This window comes from Tenrec ecaudatus, chromosome 14 (genome assembly GCF_050624435.1).
Source record: "Tenrec ecaudatus isolate mTenEca1 chromosome 14, mTenEca1.hap1, whole genome shotgun sequence".
NCBI classification, from domain to species: domain Eukaryota; kingdom Metazoa; phylum Chordata; class Mammalia; order Afrosoricida; family Tenrecidae; genus Tenrec; species Tenrec ecaudatus.
In genome coordinates this window covers 86,136,820-86,154,563 of record NC_134543.1, presented here as the reverse complement: position 1 = coordinate 86,154,563, position 17,744 = coordinate 86,136,820, and the positions used below count along the sequence as shown (strand labels likewise).

At 43.7% G+C, this 17,744-nt stretch overlaps 1 protein-coding gene across 1 annotated transcript; it reads left to right on the top strand.

Annotated features, from left to right (window-relative positions):
• The first annotated feature begins 8,802 nt into the window (after positions 1-8,802).
• On the top strand, positions 8,803-11,089 carry LOC142425695 (purine nucleoside phosphorylase-like). The gene is made up of 4 exons (XM_075531017.1): positions 8,803-8,928; positions 9,337-9,512; positions 9,632-9,822; positions 10,682-11,089. Exons 1-4 carry the CDS (start codon positions 8,884-8,886, stop codon positions 10,897-10,899), a joined length of 630 nt encoding a protein of 209 aa, XP_075387132.1. The 5' UTR covers positions 8,803-8,883; the 3' UTR covers positions 10,900-11,089.
• Positions 11,090-17,744: the final 6,655 nt, after the last annotated feature.

The window sequence follows — 17,744 nt, the reverse complement described above, 5'->3', positions numbered from 1 at the left end:
CCAAGTGACCTGTGCACTGACTGTGTTCACTGGACCCCAACAGCTGAGCGCAGCAGATCCAAGGCAGCGGAGACACGCGGGCTCATCCCGAGGGCATCGGCAGGACCATGGACAAAGAGTGAGTTGGGAAACAAGGCTGTGGGGCCCAAAAGCCCCTGGGGAGAGGACATGCCTGTCACCCAGACTTGGGAGGCCGGCACTCTGGTGCTTAAGGGGCGGACCGAGGGAGCGAGTGCCTGGGAGATGCGGAGAGGCCTGGCCTGGAGCCCAGCGTCTGGGATAAGGTGGCAGAGCGGCGTGGCAGCCCCCGCGGGTAGGGCGCGCACAAGAACCCAGCCGGGGTGTCGCCGCCAGAGCAGGAAGAGGGCACGTTAGTGCGGTGGGGGCTACTCGTAAAAAAGTGGCGAGGGAGACTGACCCGCCGGTCCCGCACCCCTACAAGGGGAAGAGATCTGCAGATCCCATCACAGATTCTAATGTGGGTCGAGGCAAAGTCGCGATGGGATGGATCTTGATGCTCCGATCAGTTTCCACCGTCTGAGAAAAGACTGGCGGAGGAATTAAGCAGCCGAGTCCGCGCACTCGCTGCTTTGCGCTGCGATTCCCAGTCCGCCCTTCCAGCCCTGGAGATCCCAGGGGGGGGACTTTTAGATGCTCAGGACCTAGGGTGCTCTTGAAGGATTGCCCGTGTGAAAGACCTTTGACCTGCTGGGTTATAGAACTTTCTATTCCTTGGCGGGGGGCTGTGGGGGTGTGGAGGGCACGACCTCACACGACTTTCATTTCTGGAGGGCTGGAGCCTGGGAAGCTTAGTGGATTATGCATTGAAATCACCAGCCGCTCTGCAGGGGGAGGGGGGCCGCTTTCTACTCCAGCAGGGGCAGTTCTACTGGGTCCTGCAAGGTCACTGAGTCAGAATCCCTGGATGGCAGTCAGGTGTGAGTTCTTGGGGTGGGGTTGGGGGGCTTTGGCATCAGAATGTCCCCCCATGGTCCTCTTCTAAGCCTTCCTTGCTTCTCTGTCAGGTGACTGCGACTCTGTTGCCCTGCTCCCTGCCTATTTCCCAGCTGCCTTCCTGCACATAATCTGTACAATAGATCAGCTGTACAATAGATTCATAGATTATTTCTGGGGCTCTCCTTTTGAAAAAAGAAAAATAATGTGCTTTTTTTCTTCTTTTACATTTTATTAGGGACTCAAACAACTCTTACCACAATCCATACATATACATACATCAATTGTATAAAGCACATCCATACATTCCCTGCCCCAATCATTCTCAAAGCATTTGCTCTCCACTTAAGCCCCTTGCATCAGGTCCTCTTTCCCCGCCCCCTCCCTCCCCATTCCCCCCTCCCTCATATGCCCTTGGTAATTTATACCTCGTTATTTTGTCATATCTTGCCCTATCCGGAGTCTCCCTTCCCCCCTTCTCTGCTGTCCCTCTCCCAGGGAAGAGGTCACATGTGGATCCTTGTAATCAGTTCCCCCTTTCCAACCCACTCACCCTCCACTCTCCCAGCATCGTCCCTCACACCCTTGGTCCTGAAGGTATCATCCACCCTGAATTCCCTGTACCTCCAACCCTCATATGCACCAGTGTACAGCCTCTGTCCTATCCAGCCCTGCAAGGTAGAATTCGGATCATGGTAGTTGGGGGGAGGAAGCATCCAGGATCTGGGGGAAAGCTGTGTTCTTCATCGATACTACCTCACACCCTAATTAACCCATCTCCTCTCCTAAACCCCTCTATGAGGGGATCTCCATTGGCCGACACTTGGGCCTTGGGTCTCCACTCTGCACTTCCCCCTTCATTTAATATGATATATATACATATATACACATACATATACACATATATACACATACATACACACACTTATATCTTTTTTTTTGCATGATGCCTTATACCTGGTCCCTTGGGCACCTCGTGATCGCACTGGCCGGTGTGCTTCTTCCATGTGGGCTTATTTGCTTCTGAGCTAGATGGCCGCTTGTTCACCTTCAAGCCTTTAAGACCCCAGACACTATCTCTTTTGATAGCCGGGCACCATCAGCTTTCTTCACCACATTTGCTTATGCACCCATTTGTCTTCAGCGATCCTATCATGGAGGTGTGCAGTCAATGATATGATTTTTTGTTCTTTGATGCCTGGTAACTGATCCCTTTGGGACCACTCGATCACACAGGCTGGTGTGTTCTTCCATGTGGACTTTGTTGCTTTTTTTTACCTCTAAAGACTTGGTTCCCTGTGTTCAGCCCGGTCACACCTTAGTTGCATCGTCTTTGCCCCTTCCAGTGGGATTTGGAATTGTGAGGAAATTTCTGGGTTTGCTTGTGTAGGGGTTCTGGATAACGTGTAGGTCGTTAGCGCTGACTGTCTTGGGACTTCCGTGAAGGATATAGAGCCTTGAGAAGAGAAGGTGGGTGTGGGCAGGGGAAGTGCAGAGGGGCAGCGAGGAAACCGCTGGTAAACCTCTGGCAGGCAAAAGCAGAAAAGCAGCTCCAGGGTGGTGTGTGCTAGAGCCGCGGAGGTCTGGAGCTCCATCCAGCGCTTTTGATGGCAAGCCATCTTCAAACGGAGACTCTACGGTGTTGTTCATTGTTGAGCTTCCACTCATCAGGATGCTAAATACAACAGACGGAAACACTGTCTGGTCTTCCACCACCCTTCCATCCTTTCCGTTGTTTAAACATGTCATGGCAGGCACCGCGTCTATCCATCCCTACTTTCCCCCTTACCCCGTGCTTTACCAAGCATGAAGTCCTTCTCCAGAAATGGGTTCCTTCTAATAACACGTCCAAAAGACATGGAACAAATTCTCACCATCCTTGCTGCTCAGAACATTCTGGCTGTTCTTCTCCAAGACGAAATGTCCTTTCTTTTGGCAGGCTATAATATATTCAGTATTGTATCCCAGCACCATATGCAAATACTTCCGTTCTTCTTCCGTCTATGAAATGCACGTGTCATATGCATATTAGGCCACTGAAATGACCACAGTTGGGTCAAGCCCATCTTCAAAGTGACAAGTGACGTCTTTGCTCTTTAACACTTTAAAGAGGTCTTTGTAGCAGATTTGCACAGTGCACTGTGTTGCTGGAGTTGACTGCTGTTTCATGGAGTCGGGGGAAATGAAATCCTTGACAATGTCTGTCTTCTCTGATTCGTGTGATGCTATTTATGGTCCAATTGTGAGGATTTGTATTTTCCTTATGTTGGAGTGTAAGCCATATTGCAGGCTTTAGTCTTTGAGCTTCATTAGGAAGTACTTCTAGTGGAGGAGGGAGGGGAAAAATGAGGAGTTGATACCAAGGGCCCAAGTAGAAAGAAAATGTTTTGAAAATGATTATGATAAGCAATGTACAAATGTGATTGACACACTGTATGTATGTATGTATGTATGTATTGTTTAGGAGCTATCTGAGCCCCCAGTAAAATAATTAAAATTATTTTAAAAGGAAGTACTTCTAGTACCATTCACTGTCAGCAAGCAGGGCAGTCATCTGCATACTGAAGGTTGTTTATAATGCTTCTGCCAACCCTGCTGCCTCATTCCTCTTTCATAATTCAGCTTATCAGATTGTTTGCTCAGGATATAGATTGGATATGAATATGTTAAAATGATATAACGCGGATGCACACCTGTCCCAACTTCAAGCACTCACTATTTCCTTGTTCAGTTGAGATAGCTGCCTCTGGGCCTGTGCATAGATTCAACATAGGCACAGTTGGGTCCAAAATTTTCCATTCTTCATAAATTTATTCATTACTTGTATGGTTCACATGGTTGAATACCTTTTTGTACAGTTGATAAAACACAAATAAACATCTTTCTAGTATACTCTGCTTTCAACCAAGATTTACCTGACTTTCGTAATGATATCCCTCTCTCTGTGGCCTCTTCTGAATCCAGCTTGAATTTCAGGTAGTTCCCCCATGAATGTTTTCGAATTATCTTCAGCAAATTTTTACTTGTATATAGTATTAATGATATTGTTCAATAATCTCCACATATCTGTTGAGTTGCCTTCTTTGGCATGGACATAAATATATATATTTTCCAGTCCATGGGCTGCCTGGTTGGGTAGCTGTCTTCCATATTTCTTGGCATAGTGAGCACTTCAAGTGATGCTTTCGTTTGTTGAAACATCAATTCTTGAAACCTTGTTTTTGGCTAAGGCTTTCAGTGCCACTTGGACCTTCTCTTTCAGTGCCATTGGTTCTTGATCATGTGCTACCTTTGATTGAATGTCATTAATTATTTTTGGTGTCGTAACTCTAAAGATGCTTTCTATATTTTTTGGTACTTCCTGCAGGGTTCAATATTTTGCTTAGAATTCTTCAGAATTGCCACTTGAAGCTTCATTTCCCCAGTTGTTTCAGCTTGAGAAATTCTGAGTGTATTCTGACCTGTCCGTTTTCTGACTCTACGTCTTTACATATTTCATCAGTGGGTTTTACTCCGCCTTCTGCAGATGCCCTTTGAAATTTTCTGTTTGGATTTTTTAGTTCATCATTTCTTCCAGTCACTTTTGCATCTCTACATTCAAGAGCAAATCCCTTAGTCTCTTCTCACATCCATTTTGGTGTTTCCTATGTTTTTATGAACCTTTGCCTTTTTCACATTATCCCACAACTTGCCTGGCTTTCTGCCATCAGCTTTCATTGTGTTAAATCGATATGAGAAGCCTCTAAGATAGGTGAACAAACTATATCCCCTCACTTTATACCAATGGCTCCTAGTGTCATAGTGGTTAAGTGCTCACTTAACTGTGTGGTCAGCTGTTCAAGTCTACCAAGGATTCAGTGAGAGAAAGAAGCAACATACTTCTTTCAAGATGTATAGTCTTGGAAACCTTTCAGGACAGTTCAACTCTGACCTCTGGGGGTCACCATCAGTAAAAATTGATGGCAGTTCGTTTTGGTTTTTGCTGTATACCCATGAAAAGAATTGGAGGCTCAGATTACGTGTATAAAAAGAAAAAAATGGAACTAGAATATAGATTGAGTTTTGCACCACTTTGGACCAGGGGTGCCTAATCTGACTTTTGGTCAGAACCATTTAAGCTACTTTAATAAAAATAGAGGTTCTGGGGTCTTTCTCCAGAATTATGAACCTGTAAGGTTGGGGTGGGTAAAAAAAAAAAGTGTGTTTTTAACAAGCTTCTGTGGAAAGCCATAGGTGGCCAACCGTGCTCCAACCTTTGACAATCAATGCGGTGGAATGTGCCTGCTTTGTGTGTGTGTGATAGTTTATCTCATCTGTTCTTGAGTTACCACCCCTGAGGAGCCCAGAAATCAGGATCCAGGGAAACTAGAGGCGGCGCATAGACTTCCTCTAGTATTTCCAAATACTTGACTCAGGGAGGGACTAGAGGTTAGTAAGAGTTCCAAATGCACCTGAGTTTGCCACTGTATTCAGGTAGTCTTAATTACATGTTGGGGATCAAGGCAGGTGATTTATTCCTGCCCTAAAATCAAACTCACTGCTATCCAATCAATTAGGACCCATAGCCACCCTATAGGATGGAGAAGCACTGTCGCTGTGTGTTGCTGAGACTGTAAATCTTTACAGAATTAGACAGCCTATCTCTTCTCCCTCAGTGGGGCTGGTAATTTCACAAGGCTGGCCTTGCAGTTAGCAGCCCATCGCTCAATGCACTGCACCACTACAGTCCCTTCCTGCCCTGAGGAAGGTCTCAAACCCATTTTGAGTACTTTCTTTAGCCTTTCTCCTCAGGTCTACCCCTATAGCCCTCCTCGTGTTGATTTCTTTTCACTATGCTTCACTGTAAATTTCCAGTACTTTCTCTCCTTATCTCTTCTTTCTCACAAGATTAGATATTAAACCCAGCAATTAAACCACACAATGGAGTTTGGACTGGTAGTAGAAATAACTGTCATGAATATATGCCAGGTTTTGTAATGGAGCTGGATGTACACCAGACTTCAGTCTGATTCCCAGAGAGGTGGGTGGTTGGGTGGATGCAGCCAGGCCTCTGGTGAGGGAGAGGAGCATCCTCTCTGGGCCAGGTCTTTGGATAACTCCTCTGTCCCCTGCTACCTCAGTATGCCTGCCATCTTCTCTGCAGTGACGGTGATGCCCTTGGAATGGGAGTGGAATTCACCTTGATTTCTCTTTTTTCCTAGATTCATATATGAAGATTACCAGAAGACAGCTGAATGGCTTCTGTCCCACACCAAGCACCGACCTCAAGTGGCAGTGATCTGTGGTTCTGGGCTAGGAGGTCTGGCTGAGAATGTAACTCAGACCCAGGTCTTTGACTACAGCGAGATTCCCAACTTCCCCCGAAGCACAGGTACTGGCAGTGGGGATGGGAGGATGAACTTGAAGGATATTAATGGGATTCCATGGAATCCGAGGTGTGAAGGTCACTGTTTCTAAGCCTGCACCTCTGCTGTATCTGACTCTGCCCTTCAGCATTTAACCAAAGCAAATGTTAGGGGGAAATTCCACCCTGCGTCAGAATTTTCAAATGAGCAGAGATTTCAAAATAGGCCAGATGGTTATGTCAATTAGACTATATGGTGACGTTTGTCCTAAGCTGACAACTCACAGGACAGTCAAGCCTTCCATGTTTGATTTCTTCCTGCTATCCTCCATGCCCTCCAGGGTAGCTTACCATATGAGGTTCTAGTCCCAAATGAGCACACATACACAGATCACACATGTTCTTGAGGACACATACACAGATAACACAAAGGACCTGTTCAGACTGAGCCATTTGAAAGGAGCAGGTAATACCCTGCACCCGCTGGCATTCTTGTACCATCCAGGCTGAGTTAAGACAGGGTCAGGTAAAAGAGGACAGGCAAAAGATCAGTGTAGATTACTTGGTTTAATTATTAATTTCTCAGATAAATAACTGTTCCTGGTTAACATGCTACAAGTATTTGTTTTAATCTTCCTCCTTTCCCTGGAGAACTGGGACTTTTACAAAATTTTGTCAAACTCTTTGGAGCAAGATTGGGAGATCAGAGCAAGGAAGTGTGAATGAGGGATCTAGGGAGGACTTATTTTTTTAATAAATCATTTTATTGGGGGCTCTTACATCTCTTATAGTAATCCATGCATCAATTGTATCAAACACATTTGTACATATGTTACCATCTTCCTGTTCAAAGCATTTTCTTACATTGAGCTCTTGGTATCAGCTCCTAATTTTTTCCTCCCTTGTACCTTCTTGAACCCTTCCTAAGTTACAAATTATTATTATTATTTTCATATCTTACACTGTCTGTTGTCTCCCTATACCTACATTTCTGTTGTCTTCCTGGTGTGTGTGTGTGATACATTGATCGTTGCAATCTGTGATAAGTGAACTCATTTTTTATTAAATTAATCTATTTTTTAAATATTCCACTTGGGTTTTTCTAACTTTGTCTGTGTCACCTTTGGTTTATTATTATTAATTAACTCTTGCACATCTAAATTTTCTCTACTAGGCCATTCATTCCTAAGGTTAGGGTTGGCTTCACCCTTTATAGGAGCCTCCCAATCAAGGTAATAGGAATACTGGCAAATATTTCTGTATGCAAAATTACCTTTGCAGTTCCATATCCTCCCTCTTCCTGCCGCCCATGCAGTGGACATGTATTCTGCAGGTTATGAAGGAGGCAGCATACATAGGTCCACACTCACTTCTATTACATCTTGCTAGATACCTGCTCTGTAGGAAACTAGAGGAGAGCTGGAGGTCCCTTTGCAAACTGTGAAGACCTATAGTGCATGGGGATGATAAGGAAGAATACACATCTCAGAGTCTTGATGTTTTTTAATAAAAGAGCTTGAGAAATATTGTTTTACTTTCTTTTTTATTATTCATTTTATTGGGGGCTCATACAACTCTTATCGTCACAATCCATACACCCATCCATTGTGTCAAGTACATTTGTACATTTGTTGTCATCATTTCCCCCCTTTTATTTATTATTTATATATATATATATATATATATATATATATATATATATATATATATATATATAAACATTTTATTAGGGGCTCATACAACTCTTATCGCAATCCATACATACATCAATTGTGTAAAGCACATCTGTACATTCATTGTCCTGTTTTACTTCCTTTTTGCTTCTCCACCCACCCACCCCTTTTTACTCACTTGCAGCAAGACTTTTTCATGGAAATTTAATATAAAAACCTTTTCTTCCTTCCTTTGATGTTTTGTGTCTTCATAGAATATTCTTTCATCCATAGCTCTAATCTCAGTGTGTTTCTTTGGTTATTTGTATGATTATGATTCATGTCTGAAAGCAGAGCCCAGGATGCCTTTTGCTCTTCATTCACTGAATCCTCACAGGTTGAGCACGTGGAGTGAGGCACAGAAAGTGCTCAAAGGCTGTGTGTTGTTGAGCACGTGGAGGGAGCCACGGGAAGTGCTCAGTGGCTGCGTGTTGTTTAGCACGTGGAGGGAGTCACGGGAAGTGCTCAGTGGCTATGTGTTGTTGAGCACGTGGAGAGAGTCATGGGAAGTGCTCAATGGCTGTGTGTTGTTGAGCACGTGGAGGGAGCCACAGGAAGTGCTCAGTGGCTGTGTGTTGTTGAGCACGTGGAGGGAGCCACAGGAAGTGCTCAATGGCTGTGTGTTGTTGAGCACTTGGAGGGAGCCACGGGAAGTGCTCAGTGGCTGTGTGTTTTTGAGCACGTGGAGGGAGCCACGGGAAGTGCTCAGTGGCTGTGTGTTGTTGAGCACGTAGAGGGAGCCACAGGAAGTGCTCAATGGCTGTGTGTGTCATGAAGGCATCTTCCCACTCGTTGCCTTTCTCTTGGCGGACAGTTCCAGGACATGCTGGTCGGCTGGTGTTTGGCTTCCTGAATGGCAGAGCCTGTGTGGTGATGCAGGGCAGATTCCACTTGTACGAAGGCTACCCCCTCTGGAAGGTAAGTGGACAGCAGCCTGGAGAGATGGGGAGAAGGGGGAGAAAACAACCCATCACCAGACAGTGTTTTCATAATTCCGATTTCCTGAACTATCTGGGCTGGGAGGGGGTTTAGTCCACTCCTGTCTCTTCTTGGTGAGTGGCGGATAGCTGGTGGCTGCTTTGAGGAGATTTCAAACCCTTGCTGATCACAAGCCCTCTGTCATTACCTCACTGTCTGGCCTAGGTAGGGTTTTAGTCCACTCCTTTCTCTTCCACGATGTGTACCAGGTACCAGGGCCTTCAGAGCGCTCATGGGAATGTTCCATGATCTGTTCATTCCATTTCCCAGGAATTCGTTGAAGCTCCCTCATAGACCTGTGTGTCTGCAGTGGTGAGATTTTGAATCCTTTCTGATCCTGCTTCCCAGGTCACATTCCCAGTGAGGGTTTTCCGGCTTCTGGGTGTGGACACCCTAGTGGTCACCAACGCAGCTGGAGGACTCAACCCCAAGTTTCAAGTTGGTGATATCATGCTGATCCGTGACCATATCAACATGCCTGGTTTCTCTGGCCAGAATCCTCTGATAGGCCCCAATGAGGAGAGGTACATCATTTTGCTTCTGTGTTGATGGCTGTGTGGGGATTAAGGTTTTATTTAGGAGTTCAGAGAGAGCACATTGTGGTCCATTAATCGGAAGTGATCTTCTACTACCTGTGTCTTAGGTTTGGAGTTCGTTTCCCTCCCATGTCTGATGCCTATGACCGGGATCTGAGAAAGATCGCTCACAAAACCTGGAAACAAGTGGGGGACAAGCGAGAACTACAGGAAGGCACCTACGTGATGTTGTCGGGCCCTAACTTTGAGACTGTGGCAGAGTCTCGTCTCCTGCAGAAGCTGGGGGCAGATGCTGTTGGTGAGAAGGGGTCTTGGCTGGTGAAGGAGAGATCTGATAAAAAGGGATTGGAAAGAGTAGGAGATAACCCTTTGTGATAGATAAATGAATGGCACTGGGCCTGAATAGGACTTGGTTTGTTTCTAAGGATTATTCTAACAGATATAATATGACCACCTTCAGTATTATTGGCTTGAAGAGGACATGTATCATTAGAACCAAATGAAATAAACCAAGCCAGTTGTCATGGATTCTGGTTCATGACATCATGTGTTTCAAAGTCGAAGGCTAGTCCATTGGAACTAACATGTCACTCTCTGGCTATAATTTTTTGGAAGTAGATTTCTAACCTTTTCTCTGAATTGCCTTTGTGTGGATTTGAACCAGCAACCTTTCAGTTAGAAAGGAACACTTAACCTTTGTGCCACCCAGGGACACCACATCATTAAAACTGACTTTGAAACTCTCTTAAACAAATTTAGTGGTAGAGGAATCCATTCCTACTATTGATTAAAAATGTATAAGCCCCCCTGATACTCATCTTAATTTAAATATAGATATGGAACAGTAGTTTATCATAATAATTTAACTGACAACTTGCATTTTTGAAGAAATTTTGAAATTCTAAATTCTGAGCTGGGAATGAATGGAAGGTGAAGATAAGGGTGAAGTAAAGAGTCACTTGAGAGGGTGTGGAGAGAAGGGTGAAAAAGAGGAACTGATACCAAGGGTTCGAATAGAAAGAAAATGTTTTGGAAATGTTGATGGCAACATAAGGACAGTGTGCTTAATACAACTGAATGATGGATTGTCATAAGATTTTTTAAAGAAGAGTCATTTGAGGATCCTGACAATTGACTTCCTTCCTTCTTCCCACCAGGCATGAGCACGGTCCCCGAAGTTATAGTAGCACGGCACTGTGGACTTCGAGTCTTTGGCTTCTCCCTCATCACCAACAAGGTGGTCCTGAATTACGAGAGCCTGGAAAAGGCCAATCACGAGGAAGTCCTAGCAGCGGGCGAACAAGCTGCGCAGAAATTGGAACAGTTCGTCTCCCTTCTTATGTCCTGCATCCCTCCCCCTCACAGTGCCAGTTGACCAGCCACTGCCTTATGGAATCCAACTAGCTGCTACCCACTTTGGCCCTCTTGCAGAGAGGAGAGGATCGTTTCCACTTCTCCCACAAGACCCTTCTGGTGCCAGATTCTCTTTAGCTCAGCTGTTTTTCTGAATCCATTTCCATCCCCGATCTTTCCCACACTGGAGTCCACCCCCTAACCCATCTGTGCGTGTGCCAGGGTCTGACGTGGGCCTCTGAACTTGGCACAGTAACTAGCGCTCACTTTTTGGAGTAATGCTCTCACATTCCTAGGGGCTGGGTTCTCTCATCCCCATCACACTGGAGACCTCATACAAACCTCTTATGATTTTTAACATATAGTGTTTTCATAATAAAAGGAAAGGTTATCAGTTCTTCATTTTGTGCAGTGGTCAGGCTGGGAGCATAGGCCAAGACGGGCAGGAAAGACTGCGACCACAAGTACTGTGTGACCAGCTGCTCCTCAGGCTAGTAGCTGAGGCCCTGTCCTGAATAACTGGAGGGTCCCAGGACTGCAGGATCTTGGGTGTTGGCGCTCTCTCACTGGGGACTCCTTGGATTGGTAAGAACATCCATGCAAGGTAGATGGTAGCATGTCCCTAGGGCAATGGAGTAACTGCCCCAAACTCTCTTAGACCGTGCCTAGTGTGTTTCTGCATCTGTTTCTTCTTATGTTTAAGGGTCTCAGACACAAATACAAATGCAAAAATATAAAGCATATTGTGATCAGAACTGTATTAGACTTGAGTCCTGGTTGTACAATGATTAAGCACTTGACTGTAATCAAGAGATCAGCAGTTTGCATCTACCAGCTGCTCTGCAGGTCAAGGTGTGGCAGTATGCTCCCATAAAGTTTACAGCCCGGGAAAACTCCTGGAGCCCTTTGACTACAACCTGTAGGGTTGCTATGTGTGCAATTGACTCCCCAGCAATAGATTGTGGTTTACCACAGGAAACTAATGAATACACTACCGGACCGTTGTCACCTTTGTGCAGATGAACTTTGAAATGGGATGGGTAGAAATCTGATATGAAGGTGGGGGATGGAAAGGCCATGTGATTTTACGTGATTTTTTTCTCTTTTGTGAATAATGATCTCTCTAACTCACTGCCATCGAGTAGATGGTGCCTCATAGTGACCCTATAGGACAGGGTGGAATTGTCCCTTTGGGTTTCCAAGACTGTAAGTCTCTACAGGAGTTAAAAACCCATCCTTCTGCTATGGAAGGGCTGGTGGTTTCCACCTGCTGACCTTGGAGATGGCTGCCCAACTCACACCCACTATGACACCAAGGCTCCTTTAGACACTACATTATGTGGGATTCTCTAGAGAAGCAAAAACTCTGTGTGTGTGTATCAAACAAATTTAGTAGAGCAATTCATTTATAGTATTTATAAGAAATGTGTAGGGCCCCCTGAAGCCCATCTTAATTTAAATATGTATGGAATAACAATAGTTCATCATAATAATTTAATTGATCATTTAGATTTTTTTGGTGTTAATCCTTGTGTTAGTCTGGGTAGACTAGAGAAAAAAATTCATAGACACACTTATGTGTATAAGAAAGAGCTTTATATACAAGAGCAATTAAATATTGAGAAAGCATCCCAATCCAGTCCTGATGAAGTCCATAAGTCTGATATTAGCCCATGTGTCTGATACCATCTATAAATCCCTCTTCAGACTCACATAACGCATGCAATGATACTGAACGCAGGAAGATGACAGGATAGGAGTGGGAAATCTTTTGGATCCAGTGGTGGTGGAAGCATCTTAGCACTGGCAAGGGTCTCCACATGGCTCCTTCAACTTCATGTGTCTCATCTCAAGGAATGTATCGCAGGGAGTGAGCCTGTGTCCCACCTCCAGCAAGCTATTTATCTCCTTAGCACCTCCAAATGAGGTCATCAAGCTGTGACCTGACTGACAGGCTAAACCCCACCCCTTCATTCTTAATAATTTGTTTTTATAATTTGGATTTTTAAAGAGACAGAGATTTTAAATTCTGAGCTGATGTAAATTTATGTCAAGAACATGGCTCATACAGTTGTAGAAGTGGGTAAGACCAGTCTGGTTCAAGTCTGTAGGTCAGATAGTAAGCTAAAGTCTTTTAAACTTATTTTTAAATTTTATTAAATACTTTTATTTGGGGCTTTTACATCTCTTATCACAATTCATAAATTCATCCACTGTGTCAAGCACATTTGCACATAGCTGCCATCATCATTTTCAAAGCATTCTCTTCCCACTTGAGCCCCTGGTATCAGCACCCCATTTCTTCCCCCACCCTCCCCTGTCCACCCTCCCTCAAAAAGTCTTGATAAGTTATAGATTATTATTTTTCATATCTTATATCATCCTCCATTGCCCCTCATCCATTTTTCCATTGTTCTAGGTTGATTCTTGTGATCAATTCCCCTTTTCTCCCACCACTCTTCCCTAATCCTTCTGGTATCTCAACTCTCATTGTTGGTCCTGAGGGGTTTATCTATCCTCAATTCCCTGAGTTGTGGGCTCTTATCTGTAGCAGTGTGCTTGCTCTGGTCTAATCTGATTTGTAAGGTAGAATTGAGGTTATGATAGTGGGGTGAAGGAAACTCCAAATAACTAGAGGAAAGTTGTGTGTTTCATCAGTGCTATACTGCACCCTGACTGGTTCATCTTTTCCCTGTGACCGCTCTGTGAGGGGATATCTACAGATGAGCATTGGGTCTCCACTCCATATCCACCCACCCCCTTTCACATTGAGTATGATTTTGTTCTGGGTCTTAGATGCCTGATACCTGATCCCATCAACACCTCATGATCACACAGATGGGTGTGCTTCCTCCTTGTGGACTTAGTTGCTTCTCAGCTAGATAGCTGCTTGTTTATCTTCAAGCCTTTAATATTCCAGAGCCTATATCTTTTGAAGCCAGGCACTATCAGCTTTCTTCACCACGTTTGCTTCTGCACCCATTTTGTTTTCAGCAATCGTGTCTGGAAGGTGAGCATCACAGAATGCCGATTATTAGCAAAGTGATCTTGTGTTGAGGGGGTACTTGAGTTGAGGCCCAATGTCCATCTGCAACCTTAACACTTAACATATAGAAAGGAGTACATAGTTCTATTCCCCTCTTGTTCTATATAAATATATTTACATATGTACATGCCTGTATTTAGACCTCTATACGTGCCCTTTGCCTACTGCTTCTTTCCTCTTATCCCACCATTATGTTCAGCCTCCATTCGGGTTTAGTAATTCCTCATTGATTAAGCCCCCACTAGGAATCCTACGCCCTTCTCTCCATTGACTTTAGTTCACTTGTTCCCTTGTCCCTGGGTTGGTTCCCCACCGCCTTCCTTTCTCCCACCTTCTCTTCTCCCGTGTTCCCCGAGAACCACTGGTCTTGTTTTTTTCGTATCCGGCTTGTTTATCTGGCCTATCTTATCTAGATAGTCATGCACAGACACCACCACCACAACAAACAACACAAAAACAACAGCAAAAAGAAAGCCACTGACAAAAATGGAAAAGCCTATCAATAGTTCAAGGTCTGTTTGTTGGCCTTTATGAGTGTTTTCCAGTCGAGTCTGATGGGGTGCCACACTGTGCCTCCAAAGTCTATTGTTGGTATTTCCTGGGGATTTCATCACGTTGTTCCCCTTGCTGCTCTGTTGCATGCCCTTAGTCATTTCACCTGAGCGTGATGGAGTCAGATTGTGTACAATTCCCACACTGTATCTCCAGTGCTTTCCCTGCAGCACTATGATTTAGTGAGGGACGTCATGTCTTGTGGTGGGGCCTGCCCTATGGTCCTCTCTGCACTGTCTGCTCTGAGCAAGAATATCGTCCTCAGGGCTTGGTGGGCCAGAATGTTCTCCCCTCCATCTTCATCCCTTTTCGTTTCTCCCATGTGCTCTAATCAGATGTGCCCCACTCCCCAAGCTGTAGCCCAGGGCTGTTCTCTGAAGTGCATTCTTCTGGGGTGTGGGGAGTCCACATAGTTGGGATTGGAGCCGGCTCCACAGACCTCTATAGGGTTCCTTGGTGCATGTTGGTATGTTGTATTCACGTGTTGGCACATTGGGTTGAAGCCTGGTCTCTCCTCCTGTGGAGATATAAACAATACCCTCCCCTTGGGTGGATTAGTGTCCTGCTTGCCCCCACCCCACCCCATGTCTTTTTTTTTTCCTTCTTCCTTTTTCTCTTTCTTTCCCCCTCCTATTTAGTTGGCTGTCATATGTATCCCTGGATTGGGTAGAATTGAGATCATGATAGTGGTGGGGGGAGGAAGCATTTAAGAACTAGAGGAAAGTTATATGTTTCATCGTTGCTACCCTGCACCCTGACTGACTCATCTCCTCCCCACAACTTTTCAGTAAGGGGGTATCTGGACAAGAGTTCCTATCTCACCACAGCCCCTCCAACACTTGTTGCTTTCTGATTTTTTGACTTGGGCTATCTTTGAGGGTGTTAGGTGGTATCTCACAGTTGTTTTAATGTGCATTTCTTGATGGCTAAAGATCAGGAACATTTTCTCATGTGTTTATAGGCCATTTGGATTTCTGCCCCTGTGAAACTTCTGTTTAGATCGTTTCCCACATCCTTAGTGGGCAGTTAGTTTTTTTCTTATTGTAAGCTTGCAAAGTATTGTAGATTTTAGTAGTAAGGCTTTTCTCTGATGTGTCATTGCTAAAGATGTTTTCTCAGCATATAGGCTCACTTATTGTTCTCTTGTTGAATTCTTTCAATGTACACAGAAGTGGGGACAAGGAACATCCTTCTCTGGTCCCCTTTTTCAGTGGAATTGTTTTAATCTTTTATCCATTGATTACCACGTTGGCTGTTAGTTTTTCATATATAGCTTGTATAATATTGAGGAATTTTCCTTCCATTCCTATCTTCTTGAGTCTCTTAAACAGGAATAGGTGTTGGATGTTGTCAAATGTTTTTCCGCATCTATCGATATCAGGTTGTTCTTATAATTTTTCATGTCAGTGTGGTGAATGATACTAATAGTCTTTCATATGTTGAACCATCCCTGCATCCTTGGTATGAATCCCACTTGGTCATGGTGAATCATTATTTTTATATGCTTTTGTATTCTATTGGCCAGTATTTTTTTTTTACATTTTATTAGGGGCTCATACAACTCTTATCACAATCCATACATATACATACATCAATTGTATAAAGCACATCCATACATTCTTTGCCCTAATCATTTTCAAAGCATTTGCTCTCCACTTAAGCCCTTTGCATCAGGTCCTCTTTTTTTTCCCCTCCCTCCCTGGCCAGTATTTTGTTAAGGATTTTTGCATGGATGTTCATTAGGGATATTGGTTTGTAGTTATCATTTCTTGTGGGATCCTTGCCCGCTGTAAGTATCAGAGTTATACTAGCTTCATAGAAAGAGTTTGGGAGTTTTCCATCTTTTTCTATGTTTTGGAAGAGTTTGTGTAAGATTGCTGTCAGTTCTTCCCTGAATGCTTGGTAGAATTCTGTGAAGCCCTCTGGTCCGGGGGATTTTTTTGTGGTAATCCCTTGATAACGTTTTCTATTTCTTCCATTGCTATGGGTCTGTTGAAGTTCTTATGTCCATCTGGGATAGTTTAGGAAGGGATTGTGTTTTCAAGTATTTGTCCATGTCTTCCAAGTTGTTGAATTCGTTAGAGTACAGGCCTTCATAGTACTTTGTAATTGTCTTTTTGATTTCATTAGGGTCTGTTGTAATGTCACCTGTTTCATCCCTCATCCTTGCACTTGACATTTGTTCCTTCCTTTCTTTGGTTAGGTTTGCCTGTGGTCTATCAATTCTGTTAAACCTTTCAAAGAACCAACTTTTAGCTGCATTAATTTTATCCATCGTTTTTGTGTTTTCCCTCTTCTGTATCTCAGCTCTGATTTTTATTATTTATTTCCTTTTGCTATTAGTAGGGTTGTTCTGTTGACTCTGTTCTAATTGGTGTGGAGTTTTATGCCAGCTTATCAACCACAAGTCTCTCTTTTTTTTCATGTGTGCATTTATTTCTATCATCCTTCCTCTGATAAATGCCTTCGCTGTATCCCAAAGGTTTTGGTACATCATATTTTCATTCTCATTGGTTTCTAGAAACTTCCTGATTTCATCTCTGGTCTGGACCAATATCCACTCCTTTTGCAATAGAGGGTTATTTATCCTTCAATTGTTTGCTTCTTGTTTTAGTCATCATCCTTCAGTTGATTTTCCAGCTGTATGGCACAGTAATCAGAGAGAGAGAGGTCTGTATAATTTCTATGTGCTTGAATTTACTCAGGTTCAACTTGTGTCCCAAATGTAGTGTATCTTTGAGTATGTGCCAGTGGGCTTGAAAAAAAATGTGATTTTTTTTTTTGCATTGGCATGGAAAGCTCTGAAAATATCTATCAAGTGTAATCATCCAATTGTTCTGTTTAGATCTGTAGCCTCCTTATTAACTTTCTTTCCCTGTGATCTGTCTTTTCCAGAGAGTGGTGTATTAAAGTCACCTATTATAATTGTTGAACCTGTGATTTCTTTTTCATCTTTTGGAGTGTTTGATTTACAAATTTCGCAGGTGTCTCGTGTATGTATATATTTATTATGCTCATTGATTCTTGGTCTTCTGTTCCCTTCAGCATTATATAGTGCCCTTCCTTATGTTTTGTTATGACCTGTACCTTGAGATCAATTTTGTCAGAGATTAAAATTGCTACCCGATTTTCTTTTGCATTGCCATTTGCTTGGTATATTTTTCTCCAGTCTTTAGTTCTCAGCCTGTTTTTGTCTGCAAGCTTGAGACGTGTCTCCTGTAGACAGCAGATCAATGGGTTATGTTTTCTAAGTCAGTCTGTTAACTTCT

Excerpts from the sequence above, each read along its gene's own strand:
- LOC142425695 (XM_075531017.1), top strand. The coding sequence starts at position 8,884 with ATGCAGGGCAGATTCCACTTGTACGAAGGCTACCCCCTCTGGAAG. Across the intron at positions 9,513-9,631 it reads ATAGGCCCCAATGAGGAGAG|GTTTGGAGTTCGTTTCCCTC; the intron begins GTACATCATTTT and ends CCTGTGTCTTAG. Across the intron at positions 9,823-10,681 it reads GCTGGGGGCAGATGCTGTTG|GCATGAGCACGGTCCCCGAA; the intron begins GTGAGAAGGGGT and ends TCTTCCCACCAG.